Source organism: Equus asinus, chromosome 25, assembly GCF_041296235.1.
Source record: "Equus asinus isolate D_3611 breed Donkey chromosome 25, EquAss-T2T_v2, whole genome shotgun sequence".
In the NCBI taxonomy this organism is placed as follows: Eukaryota; Metazoa; Chordata; class Mammalia; order Perissodactyla; family Equidae; genus Equus; species Equus asinus.
This window is the reverse complement of record NC_091814.1, coordinates 46,342,579-46,359,751: the sequence shown is the minus strand read 5'-3', so window position 1 is coordinate 46,359,751 and position 17,173 is coordinate 46,342,579. Positions and strand designations below refer to the sequence as shown.

General features: G+C 34.7%; 1 protein-coding gene across 13 annotated transcripts in view; it reads right to left on the bottom strand.

Annotated features, from left to right (window-relative positions):
* The window catches only part of COP1 (COP1 E3 ubiquitin ligase), a 237,358-nt gene that overhangs the window by 113,366 nt on the left and 106,819 nt on the right, over positions 1–17,173 (bottom strand). For all 13 annotated transcript variants that reach the window (XM_070497937.1, XM_014845336.3, XM_070497944.1 and 10 more), the window contains one exon: positions 11,811–11,946. In XM_070497937.1, coding sequence (XP_070354038.1) covers positions 11,811–11,946 — 136 coding nt within the window. The remainder of the gene's footprint in view (positions 1–11,810; positions 11,947–17,173) is intronic.

Sequence of the window (17,173 nt, the reverse complement as noted above, 5' to 3'; positions counted from 1 at the left end):
CTGACTTCCATACAGCTGATCCTATCACTTCGAGTCTCTTTCTCAGCCTTATCCTATCTTATTTCCTTCAGAATTCAGTTTAAATCCCATGGTCCATAAATTTAATCAATCATCTAATATTTCTTTCTTTTAAAGTCAGACATAAACGCTAACCACCCTTTCTACCCATCACTCTGAGATGACATGTAAAAAGCATAAACTCCGAGAAAAATTCCTTTATCTCTGTCACTAAATCTACAAACATGCCTGGCTTTGAACCCATTCTCTTCTCTTTCCCTCCTGTCCATCCTGCCCATGATCTAAACTGCAGATCATCTCCCCTTTCCTCACTGGTTTGCATGACAAAACACTCTCCTAGTTTTCATTCTCATCTAAGAACCTTCTCAGTCTGCTCCACTGGTTCCTCCTCATCTCCCCGACCTTTAAATGTTGGAGCTCTATGAATCTACAATTGTGGTGTCAATTACCAACTCTACAAATTCCCAAATGCACAGACCTCTTCCCTATACATTCAGAGAGCCTATACAAAATCTCTAGTTGGTTATCTCTCCCATGCCTCATCGCCTTTAAACCTGCTCTTTCTCAGGTATCTCCATCTGTGTAAATGACACTCTTATTTTTCTGCCCAGCTACTCAAGCCAAAAACTTGGAAGTTATCTTCCTCTCCTTTAAACACAACATCCATCAATCATCAAGTTTTGACTATCCTAGTCACTAAATATCTCTTAAATACTTCTTCAGCCAAGCCTCACTGACCTCACCCTAGTATGAGTCACAGGCCAACATCATGCACTGCCAGGACAATTTCAACAACCACCTATATATCAGATCTCCCTACTTCCACTCTGGCTTTTCTCAAATCCATTCTCTACACTGGACCCAGTAGATACTTTTATAGCACTTACAACACTTTATTGTAGCTATTGGCTTATAGGTTTGTCTCTTCGCTAATCTGTACATCATTCTTATTTGTACTCTCAGCACTTAAGAGTTTTTGGTATGAATAGGTAGAATTTTAAAAATCAAAACAAAAATAAATATTCTAGACAAATACAGGTGACTATATCACTGATCTCAGAATTGCAGAAAGGTTTTCTAGGCAAAAAAACTAAAGTTTAGTTTTAAAAAGTTATAAGAGCATATGGCAACTAACTGCCTCCTGATGAAACCTATTCCACTTCTCCACATTGATGACTACAAAGATCTTCCTTATATTAACCTTAAAATGTGGCTTCCAGCCATGAGACCTACTTTCATCTCTTGGATACCAAACAGAACCATTCTAATTCCTCTTCTGCTTTGATTATTTGAAGAGAGCCATTAGATTAACAAACTCTACTCCTTTCCAGACAAGTAATTTTACCATGAATAAAAGGCAACATTCTAATTCCAAACCTTTGTTGTAGGCATCTATTTTATGTTCTGATTATGTTCTGACATACCTCTATAAGTCTACTAAAACCTCAAATCCTAACCTAATTAATGCTTTCTTTGTGGTATAAACATAAAATGATTTGAGTTTATGGTTTCACTCTGTACTACTGACAAGTCTGAGCCCAAGAACGGGTAAGGGAAAATAAACAGGAAAAACAAGAGGATTTGAGATGAGAACAGGAAAATTTTAGAATAGAGGCTATGGGGGAGCGAGAGGACGTAGGAATTTGTAAACCTTAAGCTCAGATTGAGTTTCATCTTTAACCTATATCTTGAATTGTCACAGATGTAGCAAACTCATCAACACATGCTGACAATCTTGGACTTCTCTATTTTAAGTTGTTAGCATTAATTTTTCTGTCACATGCCGTTGGTGATTTACAAACTTCTTTTATAGCCTAGGAATACTTTCTTAAAGGAATACTATCAGCAAGCAAATATGTAAAAGCTGGTTAAGATGGACAACTGCTAGAGCCCTAATGGCTCCAGACTCTCCCAGAGCAGGCAAAAGAGCTTTGCATTCATTCATGCATTCATTCAACAGATATTTACTGTTGAGCACCTACCACGTGCCTGACATGGGGATGCAGCAGGAAATAAGACAGATAAGATCCCTTTCCCGATGGAGCTTCAAGCCTAGAACACAGTTGTTAAAATTACTGCTTTAAAAGATTGGTTCTGGGCAAAATTGTGAAAGGAAAGCCTTTCCTTTGCACTCTCACTGCTCACATTTCCCACCAACCCCAGATGGTCGAAGAACTCCTAAGACAATAACAGAAATGTCTTCTGACAAAAAGAGAAAGCACGTTAGCAGTCTTAAAAATCATACTTATTCCTTAGAAAACAAATCAATAATTACCTGGAGATCTGATTTTAAGTACAAATTAAAAACTCATAGCATTCTGCACATTAATAAAAAAATGTATTGAAAGTTACTCGGCCCCATGGCGAGTGGTTAAGTTCTCGCACTCCACTTCAGCAGCCCAGGGTTTCGCCGGTTCAGATCCTGGGCGCGGACATGGCACCACTTGTCAGGCCATGCTGAGGTGGTGTCCCACATGCCACAACTAGAAGGACCCACAACTAAAAATATACAACTATGTACCGGCAGGCTTTGGGGAGAAAAGGGAAAGATAAAAATCTTAAAAAAAAAAAAAAAAAGTTACCCTAAATCTGGATCAGCACTGTCATTATAAATTTAAGTTTAGTAAAAACAATCCGTATAACTGGCTTAAAAATGTGTTTAATCTGAACAGTTTCAAACTATAGCAAAAAGTGGCATCTTAACATATTTATATTAAATTAAAACTGAAAAAAAATGTTCATTATTAAGGCCAAGTTAAACAAGACAGTAAAAGAGAGACAAAGTATCAGAATCTCAAAAGAATTTAACCTTTTTATTCTTTTGGGTGTCTCAAAAGTAAAGTATTTTCTGAAACTTTTCCCAAGGTTTCAACAGATCCTGAAGAGACTAATAGATCAACAGAACTCAGGAGTCAAAATGTCTTAGTTCACATCTTAGTTCTGTCATTTACTGGCATTGTGTTGATCTCGGACAAGTTAGAAAATTTCTCTCTACCTCAATTCCTCATCTGTAGAATGGGATTAATAGCAATGCCTTACTCCATAGGGTTGATATAAAGAGTTATGAGTTAGTGAAATACAATGTCATGTAAAATATTTACTATGGTGTCTGAAAAAAGTAAATACTACATTACCTGTGTAGTGACTGATCTAGCAGCAACGAATGCCACAATATATAACCATTTCCTTATGAATTAAATAAGGTCTGATGTAATTCTATTTCAAAAATTTGAGAAAACATAAGCAAAAATGTCAAAATAATCTCTAAACTACAGATGGAGTCTATAACAATTTTAACTGTAACAATCTAGGTATGTAAAATTCAAACCAAGGATTCAAAAGGCCATTGCTACTAAGTATTCAATAAGTTTCCAACCATTCCTCTCTGGTGGTCACTAAATACCTAATTTAAGAAAAAACGCAAAATGTGACATTATTGCTATGTGTAAGAAGAGTTCTCTATTCTCCCCATCACTTGCCATTTAAGCTAAGACCCTGTCGTATTCGTGAGAATGCACTTCAGTATAAGGCACTAATTTTCATACCTTGTCTACTGTCTATTAGATATTGTCACAGTAAACAAATGCTGCCACCTTGTGGGCTTATGAGTATGGTATTAAATAACCCAAAGTGATCCATAAGCAAAGGAAGAAAAATTTTTAAAGCAAACTTTCTAGTTGAGCTTTTTCTCTCAGTGAGATTCTCAATGCAATAAATGACCACCACTAGATGCACTTTATGAAATTTTGCAGGAAGAATAATTTCTTCTACAATATAATGAAAAAATACACCAAATTCAACATTATTTGTCATCTCTAACATGTCTTTATCTCTCTTTCCAAAAGAAATATATCAAATTTCCTATTTTGAGAAGAATTAAGTATTTAAAATGAATTCATTATCAATGATATGTTTGAATGTGAGAAACTAGGAAAAGCGAAAACTCACCAGGGCTGTGAAAGTTTCAAAGTCCCTTTACTTCTTTGGATACTATTTTCCCTTCTTGCTACCTACTAGTCTTCATTGGTCCTGCCTAATAAACTTTGAAAATTGGAAATTTTTTTTTTTTTTTTGATCACAATGGTCTTTTATTTATTTATTTCACTTTTTCTAAATTGAGGTAACATTGGTTTATAACACTATGTAAGTTTCAGGTGTCCATCATTATATTTCGAATTCTGTATAGACTACATCGTGTTCATCACCAAACGTCCAGCTGTCATCTGTCACCATATACATATGCCCATTTACCCCTTTCACCCTTCCCCCACCCCCTTCACCACTGGTGACTGCCAATCTGTTGCCTATATCTATGTATTTGTTTGTGTATCTTCCGCATATATGGTAATTGTCTTTCTCTGACTTATTTTTCTTAACATAATACCCTCAAGGTCCAACTATGTTGTTGCAAATGGCAAGATTTCATCCTTTTATGGCTGAGTACTATTCCATTGTATATATATACCACATCTTTTTTATCTATTCTTCTGTTAATGGACACTTAGGTTGCTTCCAAGTCTTGGCTATTGTGAATAATGCTGCAATGAACATAGGGGTGTATGTATCCTTTTGAATTAGTTTTTTCATGTTCTTTGAATAAATACCCAGAAGTAGTATAGCTGGATGATATGGTAGCTCTATTTTTAATTTTTTGAGGAATATCCATACTATTTTCCATAATGGCTGCACCAATTTACATACCTACTAGTAATATAGTAAGGTTCCTTTTCTCTACATCCTCTCCAACACTTATTATTTCTTGTCTTTTTAATAATAGCCATCTGACAAGTGTGAACTGGTATATCATTGTAGCTTTGATTTGCATTTCCCTAATAGTGATGTTGAACATGAAAATTGGAAATTTTTATTTCAGAAATGTTAATTCAATGTAAATAAGAGAAAAGAATGGATGTTAACAGGCAAGATGACACAAGTAAAGGTATCTTTTAAAATTTTTATTTTAATTGAAATATCCTAATATAATCAATCTCACTTCAATAATACTGATATTCCCAAACTCAAATCTTGCTTAAATCTTCCTACAACAGAACACTTCTGCCTCAGAACACATGGCATTCTGATATAAATGTCTGTGTATGCTCAAGGTTTATTAGCATTAAAAAAAACAGAAACAGAATTATATTAAATCAAGATAAAATGACTTTCAAAAATGATGAAAAAAGAATGGCTCTTACTCTTTTTTGAATACCTAAGATATATAACCATTCCTACATTTTCCAACTAGAAATGCTGCTTTTGTAATATGAGGTTAAGAAGGAAATTATTATTTTGTTTTTGGATTTTTGGTCATTTTTTAATGGAGAAGGAAATACAATACAGGATGAATTCACAATGCTCAGGGACATTAATCAATATTACAAGAGAGTTCTAATCTGCATTACATTTTAGGTGAGTAGAGCCACATAATTATAGGTAAATGTATACATATTGGATTGATATTACAAATAATATCCATAGTCATTTATGCCATTTCATTCAAGCTATATTTCTGAAGTCTTTAAAGCATATATTATACCTCCTTATATTAGTTAAGAATTTAAGTAATAGTGTTACAGTATTGCTCTACACTAAATTGTTTCAAAAACTTCTATTTCTTCTATAAAGGCATTGAGATAAGACTGAGAGCTCTCTTGAATCCAAGCATCATATTGGGCCCATTCACAGTTATGCTCTAAGTCCAGCACACAATAGGAAATTAATGAATTTTTGCTAAATAAATTACTCATTTAATTAATTAGTTAAATGAGCCCCATAATCTACTGCATTTTCACATTTTAATCACTCTAGTGCATAAAAAGGGAAATATATAAAAAATAAACTAATGTATGATTTTTGTCTTATTCATTACTGAGTTAAACCACCAGCTAGAGCACAATAAAAGGTTTACTGCAATAGCTTCTTTAGCTAACGGCTTAAATTTCAAGATCAATATTCATATACATAAATAAAAATCTTACTCATGCAAAGGGAAAAGCATACATAGTTTTAGTAATATTGGACAAGTTAAAACTTGCCAAATTTCTGATCTGCATCAAAAACTTCCTTTTAAGGCTTTTCATCCTATCTAGGAAATCTGAACATGGAGTAGCAATTTGATGATACCAAAGGATTACGGCTAATTGTGTTAGATGTGACATAGCCCTGTGATTTTACAATGTCCATATTTTAAGACACAAAGATTCTTAAGGATGTAAGGGTGAAATGACAGAGTATGTTGGTTTTGCTTTAAAATACTTAAGCAAAGGAACTAAGAATGAAAAGTATAAATGAAGCAAGGATAGGAAAAGCTGGTGGTTGTACAAAGGACTATTATCCCATTCTATTTTTATGTAATTTAAATTCTGATTAAAAATGTTTAAAGAATGGTCATCAAAACAATAAAGAAAAAATAATATAAATTAATAGCAGAAAGACTACTAGAAAATCCTAGTATTTGAAAACTAATAAGATATGTCTCAATAATCCATGGGTCAAAAAAAAAATCAAATCTGAAATTAACAAGTTCTTGAACTGAATGAAAATGAAAAGATATCATATCTTCAATATAATAACAAACAATCTGAAAATTATGAAAACAATTCCATTTACAGCAGCATCAAAGAAATATTTAGGAATTAACTTAACCAAGGAGGTGAAAGACTTGCACGATGAAAACTACAAATACTGCTGAAAGAAATTAAAGAACACATAAATAAATGAAACACTCCCATGTTCATGACTGGAAGACTGAACATTGTTAAAATGTCGACCCTACACAAAGCAATCTACATATTCAGTGCAATTCCTATCAACACATCAATGACATTTTTTGCAAAAATAGAAAAACGCATCCTAAAACTCACATGGAATTTCAAAGGACCCAAAAAAGCCAAAACAATCTTGAAATAAAAGAACAGAGCTCAAGGACTCACACTTCCTGATTTCAAAACTAATTACAAGGCTACAGTAATCTAAATAGTGCAGTAGTGGCATAAAAACAGACATACAGACCAATGGAATAAAAGAGAAATCCCACAAATAAACCCTTGCATTTACCATCAAATGATTTTTTTTTTTTAATTTTTTTTGCCGAGGAAGATTAGCCCTGAGTTAACATCTGTGCCAGTTTTCCCGCATTTTACATGTGGGTCACCACCACAGCATGGCTGAAGACTGGGGTCAAACCTGGGCTGCTAAAGTGGGGTATGCCAAACTTAACCACTACGCCACGGGGCCAGCCCATGGTGAAATGATTTTTGACAAGAATGCCAAGAGCATTCAATGGGGATAGGACAGGTTTTTCAACAAGTGGTGCTGGGAAAACTAGATATCCACATGCAAAAGAATGAAGGTGGAGCCTTTCCCTAAAAGCAGATCCCCCCAAAAGTAATTCAAAATGGATCAAAAAATATAAATCTAAAGCCTAAAACTATAAAACTCTTTTTATGACTTTGGATCTGGCATTGGTTTCTTGGACATGACACCAAAGGCCCAGGCAACAAAAGAAAAAATAGACAAATTAGACTTCATGAAAATTTTTAAATTTTGTGCATCAATAGACAACATGAACAAAGTAAAAGGCAACCCACAGAATGAGAGAAAATATTTACAAGTCTGATAAAGGATTAATATTCAGAACATACAAAGAACTCCTGAAACTCAACAACAAAAAAACTCAATTCGAAAATGGGCAAAGGACTTGAGTAAACATTTCTCCAAAGAAGATACACAAATGGCCAATAAGCAATGAAAAGATGCTCAACATCACTAATCATTAGGGAAATGCAAACCAAATCTAAGAGATAACACCTCACACCCATTAGGGTGGCTACTATCAAAAACTAGACATAAGTGCTGACAAGGATGTGGAGAAACTGGAACCCTTGTGAACTGTTAGTGGGAATGTTAAGGTGTAGCCACTGTAGAAAACAGTATGGCGATTTCTCAAAAAATTTGAAAAAGAATTACTATATGATCCAACAATTGCATTTCAGGCTATATACTCAAAAGAATTCAAAGCAAAGTCTTGAAGAGATATTCTTACACCCTTGTTCGTAGCAGCATTATTCACAATAGCTAAAACAGGGAAAAACAAAAGACTTCAAACAGCCAAAGCAATCCTTAGGGGAAAAAACAAAGCCAGAGGTATCACACTCCCTGATTTCAAAATATACTACGAAGGTATAGTAACTAAAACAATATAGTACTGGCAGAAAAACAGACACTCAGATCAATGGAACAGAACTGAGAGCCCAGAAATAAAATCACAGCTCTATAGACAGACAGTTTTCAACAAAGGAATCAAAAACATATAATGGAGAAAGGAAAGTCTCTTCAGAGACTTGGAAAAATTGGACAGCTACATGCAAAAGAAGGAAAGTAGACTACTATCTTACACCATACACAAAAATTAACTCAAAATGAGGGGTGGGCCCCATGGCCAAGTGGTTAAGTTCTCACACTCCGCTGCAGGCAGCCCAGTGTTTCGTCGGTTCGAATCCTGGGTGTGGACATGGCACCGCTCATTGAGCCACGCTGAGGCGGCGTCCCATATGCCACAACTAGAAGGACCCACAACTAAGAATATACAACTATGTACTGGCAGGCTTTGGGGAGAAAAAGGAAAAAAAAAAATTTAAAAAATAAATGTTTAAAAAAAAATTAACTTAAAATGGATTAAAGACTTGAATGTAAGACCTAAAACCATAAAATTCCTAGAAGAAAACATAGGCAGTACACTCTTTGACATGGGTCTTAGCAGTATCTTTTTGAATATCATTTCTCCCCAGGCAAGGGAAACAAACAAAAAAAAATAAACAAATGGGACCACATAAAACTAAAAAGCTCCTGCATGGCAGAGGAAACCATCAACAAAACAAAAAGACACCCTATTGATTGAGAGAAGACATGCGCAAATCATATATCCAACAAGGGGTTAATATCCAAAATATATAAAGAACTCATACAACTCAACAACAAAATAACAAACAACCTGATTATAAAATGGGCAAAAGATCTGAACAGATATTTCTCCAAAGAAGACATACAGATGGCCAACAGACACATGAAAAGATGTTCAATATCACTAATTATTAGAGAAATGCAAATCAAAACCACAATGATATATCACCTCACACCCAACAGAATGGCTATTATTAGAAAGACAAGAAATAATAAGTGTTGGAGAGGATGTGGAGAAAAGGGAACCCTCATACACTGCTGGTGGAATGTAAACTGGTGCAGCTACTATGGAAAATAGTACAGAGATTCCTCAAAAATTAAAAATAGAACTACCATATGATCAGCTATTCCACTTCTGGGTATTTATCCAAAGAAAATGAAAATACTAACTCAAAAAGACATATGTACCCCTATGTCCACTGCAACATTATTCATAATAGCCAAGACTTAGAAATACCTTAAGTGCCCATCAACAGATAAATGGATAAAGATGTGGTGTGTGCATATACAATGGAATACTACTCAGCCATAAAAAAGATGAAATCTTGCCATTTGTGACAACACAGATGGACCCTGAGTGTATTATGCTAAGCTAAGTAAGACAGAGAAAGCCAAATACCATATGATTTCACTCACATGTGGAAGATTAAACAACAATGACAGACAAACACACAGATACAGAGAACAGATCAGTGATTACCAGAGAGGAGGGGTGGGGGGAGGGCAAAAGTAGTAAAAGGGCACATTTGTATGGTGACAGATGGCAACGCGACTTTTAGTAGCAAACATGATGTAGTATACAGAAGTTGAAAGATAATGATGTATACCTGAAATTTATATCATGTTATAAAGCCACTGTGATCCCAATGAAAATATTAATTAAGAAACAAAACAAAACATGGAAGCAACCCAGGTATCCATCGAGGGACAAAGAGACAAGCAAAATGTGCTAAGTACATATGATGGAATGTTATTCAGACTTAAAAAGAAAGGAAATTCTGACATATGCTATAACACAAGGATGAGCACTGACAACATTAAGCTAAGTGAAATAAGCCAGTCCAAAAAAACAAAAATTGCATGATTCCACTTACATGAGATACTTACAGTAGTCTAAATCATAGAGACAGAAAATAGAAGGGTGGTTGCCAGAACTGGGGGGAGGTGGAAATGAAGACTTGTTTAATGGGCACTGAGTTTCAGTTTTACAACATGTCAAGCATTAAGGAGATGGTGGTGATAACTGCCAATACTATGAATGTATTTAATACCATTAAACAGTACACTTGTTGAGATGGTAAATTTTATGTTACGGATATTTTACCACAATGAAAAAAAATTTGGAAAAAGAAAAGATATCACATCAAAATTTGTGGGATGCAGCAAATGCAGTGTTTGGAGGGAAGTTTATAGCACGAATTAACTATATTAATTTAAAGAGAAGAAGAAAAGTTTCAACTCAATCACTTCAGTTTCTGTCTTAAAAAGCTAGAGGGGCCGGCCCCATGGCTGAGTGGTCAAGTTCGAGCACTTCACTTCAGCAACCCAGGGTTTTGTTGGTTCCGACCCTGGGTGCCAACCTAGCACTACTCATCAAGCCATGCTGAGGCAGCATCCCACATAGAAGAACTAGAAGGAACCTGCAACTAGAATATACAACTATGTACTGGGGGGCTTTGGGGAGAATAAAAACAAAATTAGCAACAGATGTTAGCTCAGGGCTGATCTTTAAAAAAAAACAAAACAGGGGCCAGCCCAGTAGCACAGCGGGTAAGTTCACACATTCCACTGCCCGGGGTTCACTGGTTTGGATACCAGGTGCAGACTTGCACACCACTTGTCAAGCCGTGCTGTGGCAGGCGTCCCACATATAAAGTACAGGCAGATGGGCATGGATGTTAGCTCAGGGCCAGTCTTCCTCAGCAAAAAGAGGAGGATTGGTGGTAGATGTTAGCTCAGGTTAATCTTCCTCAAAAAAATAAAACAAAACAAAACTGCATTTTAAAAAAAAAGAAACTAGAAACATAAGAGCAAATTAAACCTAAAGAAAGGAAATAATAAAGTTGATAGAAATCAATGAAACAAAGAACAAAACGATACAGAATATCAATAAACCAAGAGTTCAGTCTTTGAGAAGATAAATAAAACTGATAAACTTGTAGGCCAGACTATTAAGGAAAAAAATAAAGGAAAACAAATCTCTAATATCAAGGATGAGAAAGGGAACATCATTACAGAAGCTAAAGATATTAAAAGGAATATTATGAACACTTGTATGCTAATAAATTCAACAACCTAGATAAAACAGACAAATTTCTTGAAAAACACAAACTAAAAATAATGCTCAGTCAAGAAGAAACGTATAAACTGATTAGCCTCACATCTCTTTTAAAAATTGAATTTATATTGAAAAATCTTCCCTCAAAGAAACCTCAAGGCCAGCACTGCTTCACTGGAGAATTCAACAAAATATGTAAGGAAGAAATAATACCAATTCTTTACAAACTATTCCAGAAAACTGAAGAGGAGGGAGCACTTAAGAGGCATGTCACTCATGATACCCTGTCATCAAAACCACACAGAGACGTCACAAGAAAACAAACTGCAATGCTATGAGGTGGTTACTATTAATCATTCCATTTTAGAGATGAAGAAATTGAGGACTAAAGAGATTCAGAAACTTGCCTAAGGCCACAGAACTAAAAACTGGCAGGCAGAGTGACTTCAGAACACAGGCTCTTAAGCATAACACTATAACAGCTTCCCAAATTCAATTAAACTCCAGATACTATTGCAAAAGAAAATAGTAAAGAGTGCTGCTCAATACTTACCTAGAGACTATGCTGGAACCATTATAGAGATCACTAGCATATGACAATGTAGCCAAAGGTCGTACTGAATTATATCGAGTAAACTTGGACAAGCATTCCTGAAATTCATCCAACTGGCTTGCAGTTCGACTGTCATCTGTAAGAAGAAAACAAAATAAATTAATTGAACTGCAACATAAGCCAAAGAGCAATATCCACAGATTATAAATTATATTCTAAATACAAACCACAATTCTTAAAAGGTATTTAGAGAAGACTAGCACACAGTAATTAGCTGATCTTTTAGCCTTAATAAAAATTTTTTAGTAGTTCTTTGAAAGATATTCTCTTTCAACACCAATAAGAACATAGTGTGAACTGTTTTCTTTCTCTCTCTCGCTCTCTTTTTTTTTTTTTTTTTTTTGCTGAAGAAGATTAGCCTTGAGCTAACATCTGTGCCAATCTTCCTCTATTTTACATGTGGGTCGCCTCCACTGCGTGGCTGCTGACAGGTAGTGTAGGTCCACGCCTGGGAACCAAACGCAGGTCACCAAAGTGGAGCACGCTGAACTTAACCACTAGGCCATGGGGCCGGCACCCTCTTTCTTTTTCAAGCAATAATTCCTTGGAAAGGCAAAAAAAGTACCTCAGATGAAGAGAAATTAAATCATTTATTAAAACAAAAATCTCTTTTCAATGGAGAAAGTGAGGATGGAAAGAGGAGTATATATATGGACAGGGTATCTATTAGTTTGAGGGAACATGTTTACAGAGATACGTCCTCATGACAATGTTTACTTACTGTTAAAACACAATTTATAATAACATAATTTAGATAAAAGATAACTGGTTTTTAAGTAAGAAGAAGGTGAAGTATTTGTTCACATAATACTTTGAAGTGTTTCAAATCCAATTATGAGAAGGGAGTAGAAAATTGCAATGTATGAATTATTAATTCTCAAAAACAAAACCATTTCACTCAAATGTCTTGGTGGAATATGGAAAACAATAATTCCATCCAATAGAACACTGTACAAATATTCTAAGTAAAGGCCATTTCAGTAAACTATTCAGTAAACTATAAATTATGTAGAATTTAAATCACAAAATCTGTTTACGAAGTACCTGAGAATACACCTAATCTATTCTCCAATCTAGAAACAGGCCTGCAGTAAAAGCATAAATTAAAAAGTCATTCTTTTTTTGAAACTGCTTTTTAAGTTTGGACTTGTATTTTTCTTTCCAAAGAATTAAAAGTAAAATACACAATTACTTTAGTTAGCTTCCAAGATTGAAATTTGAAATAAGCCTATTACAACATCGTGTTTTCATACCTTCTTCCCTCTTCTAAGCTCACACACACACACAACCTTTTCAAGGCAAATTTTCATGATTTCTCTTCTTAAATATCCTCTGAAAATTATAGCAGGCATAATGAAATTAAGATATAAGAATCATTAAGTCAAAAGAGTTACTATAGTATATAAAGCATAGTAAAGAATTTATTTTGTCCGGAGATATTAGGTTATCTTAAAGATAATTGTTGACGTGAAGAAATTTCTCTAACAAATATTACAAAGGAAAACAATTACGGGAGGAAACTAAAGAAGCTTCTGTCCCTGATATTTTATATTTTAAAGATTTAAACACTAATTTAGCAGATTCACCTAACAAACTATATTAAAATAGTCCAATTTTGTAGTATTTCCATTTTAAAACCAGCAAAGGAACAAACCCAATTAGCATGCAGTATCATAATGTTATTGAGATAAAGCTCCTGCTCCACAAAAATTATTCTCAGGAAATTCAAAAAACTATAAATAAAACATGAGTTATTGCAAAACCAACAAGTGTATTACAAAGTGGTTTGAATGTAACAGTTGAGATTTTTAATATATAATCCTATTACAGTGAGCTATTCAATATAATAAATACTTACTGGAAAGACAGTAACTTCATTATTCATTTAAAAATTGTTTTAATGTTAATCTATTCTTTCACATGTTTACATCAATTCCTAAGTACATAAAATTCACAAGCATTCAAGAATGTGCATTTTGTTCAAGACCATAATCCTTTTCTAGAGTAGCTGAACTTCTGGCCTTCATACTCACTCGTTAACACCTACCTGCAACAGAAGTTATAAAGAAAACACTAAAAAGAGTTATTTCAGTATCTGAAAGTATAGGCATTAGATTTCACTTATCTGGTTATGAAAAAGTAGGATTTTATTTGCCTGGTTGGTTTATGATCAACATCCATACATACCTGCTGACATATCACCTCTCCTATTCTAATTACAGATAAGTTTGTAAAAGTGTGTTCGGTATCTCTTCTCTCTTCTAATGTTTTATAATTTACCTTCTCTTTCAATTACAATTAAGAGTCCAAGGCATTAATTTCTTGATCTTCATCTCTTATTTTCATAGTTGAAAATAAAAGTTGAGGATGTTAGGGAGGTGGAGTCTCACTTGAAAACTTACAAAAGGACAATGAAACTCTTAGGTACCCCATCACATAGAAGGTAAAATTTCCTCTTCACAGTCAAGGATAGTAGGAGAAACTTCATATTCAGCAATATAATTAGTGTGGACGATATGCAAATTTGAAAAGTTAAACTTGAGATTCCTAACAACTAAAGACAACATGCTTTAAGCACAATATAGCCATGCCTACAAAAATTAAAATCTAATCTTCCTCCTGCTTTTAACTTATTATTCTACCTTTCTGTAAAGCTACAGCCCCAAAATAAATTAAATTGGTTTGTGATTACCTTTACTATCTCACAGCATGCCTATGGTGCTAGCCACTTAAAAATTATTAATAACAAGGGGCCTGGTCCCATGGCCAAGTGGTTAAAGCTCAGCATGTTCCACTTCAGTGGCCTGGGTTTGCAAGTTCAGATCCTGTGTGCGGACCTAACTCCATCCGTCAGCCATGCTGTGGAGGCATCCCACATACAAAGTAGAGGAAGATTGGCACAGACGTTAGCTCAGGGCAAATCTTTCTCAAGCCAAAACAAAAAAATTATTAATAACAATAACCTATTCCAATCTCTCTTTTTGTTTAATGTTTGCCACTCATCTGTGGTTGTATTTCAACATCATACCAACACAACATCTGAAAGAGTTAACATGAATCCTCTATCAGTCAGAATGTAGGCCTCAGACAATCAACTTAAAAGCTTCCTATGGCAGTTTATAGAGTATTACACAGGCTCAATAAAAGACTTGATTCTCAGGCAATAAAATGAAAGCTTTCCATTTGTATAAAAACTGTTGATTGTTAATTTCAAACACACTTGTAAACAAAGTTTGGCTTCCTCCTAGTCTTCACAGAAAAAATGCTATGTAAATCTAATATATTTTTATTATTATATCCACCACCAATCCCCAGGCAAATTCGTCCAAAGGATCTAAGCAATGTGTAGATTACAATAGAAACATGCCTCTTCAAGAGAAAACCAAGGCCAAATTTTTAACAACAAATAAAATGTTAGACTTTTTTTTCACTGGTGGCCCTCATTTTGAGCAAGTGTATTACTAATGACATCCATTAACTGAGTACCCAACTTATACCAGGCATTTTATTTTATATCTATCACCTATAAACCTTAAAAACAAAACCTGTAGGGTTGGTATTAATGTCCCTACTTCATTGGTGAGCAAAGACAGTAAGAAAGGCTAAAGATCAGAGAGCTAACAAAGAGGGGCAGAACTACGTTACTTTTCTATTGCAATAAAAAATATCCTATGCTATCACGTCCACATCTTTGCATTAAGTTAATTCCTCTACTTTGAACACGTTTCTACTTACCTTTTAAGTTAATGTATACTAGCCTTGATTAAATACAGCTCCTCTGAAATCCCTACAGTGATCATTCCCCTACATTTCCCCATTTTCAACTTGTCTGACTTTTTCACTCCCAGCTATATTAGTGGATATTTTTCTCCCTTCCCATAATATTTATGTAAAATATAATACCACATTGAATTATCTGCCTGTTGCTTGTCCCCACAAAATTTACAATACTCCTTGGCAATAAGAACTGATACTTTCATCTTTTTATTCGTAGCACAGAGGACAGAGCTTAGAACTTATTAAATGTTGAGTAATTGGAGGCAACTCAATGGAACTTATTTTTGCTAGCTATATATTCATGGCTGATTTTTTTTTTAACTTTATGTAGCACACTATATGAAGATTAAAATTTCCAAACAGAGAAAGAGAACAAAAATAGCTATGGGAAAGGAATGTTCTCCAAGACCTCTAAAAACCTCCATACTGCTCTGGTCAACTACATCAAAAATACATACTTTTGAGTGTGGAGATTTCTCAAAAAGTTAAAAATAGAAATACCTTATGACCCAGCCATCCCACTACTGGGTATCTATCCTAAGAACCTGAAATCAGCAATTCCAAAAGTCCCATGCACCCCTATGTTCATCGCAGCATTATTTACAATAGCCAAGACGTGGAACCAACCTAAGCGCCCAGCAACCGATGACTGGATAAAGAAGGTATGGTATATATATATACAATAGAATACTACTCAGCCATAAAAAAGAACAAAATCTTCCCATTCACAACAACATGAATGGACCTTGAGGGTATTATGTTAAGTGAAATAAGCCAGACAGAGAAAGACGAACTCTGTATGACTCCACTCATAGGTGGAAGTTAACATATAGACAAGGAGAACTGATGGGTGGTTACCAGGGGAAAGATGGGGTGGGAGGAGGGCACAAACACATAGGGTGAAGTGGTGTACCTACAACATGACTAACAATAATGTACAACTGAAATTTCACAAGGTTGTAAACTATCATAACCTTAATATAAAAAAAAAAATACATGGATGAAACTTAAATGTGTATTACTAAGTAAAGAGGCCAATCCCAAGAGGCTATGTACTGCATAATTCCAAATATACGACACTCTGGAAAAGGCAAAACTATGGAGACAGTTAAAAAGATCAGGGTTGCCAGAGGTTAGGGGGTGGGGGAAAAAATGAACAGGTGGAGCACAGAGGATTTTCAAGGCAGTGGAACTATTCTCTATAACACTACAGTGGTGGATATTTGTCAGTATACATTTGTCAAAACCCATATAATGTATAAAACCAAGAGTGAACCCTAAGGTAAACTGTGGACTTCAGGTGACAATGATGTGCAAATTGACTCATTAGTTTCATCGATTGTAACAAATGCACCATGGTGGTGCAGAATGTTGATTGTGGGGGAAGTTGTGTGTGTGTAGAGGAGAATGCTCTGTACCTTCCCTCAATTTTTCCCCTCAAAATTGCTCTGAAAAAATAAAGATTCCTTTTTAAAAACAGAAAAAATATGTATATATACTTTTTCTTTAAGAACAGGATTTTCCAT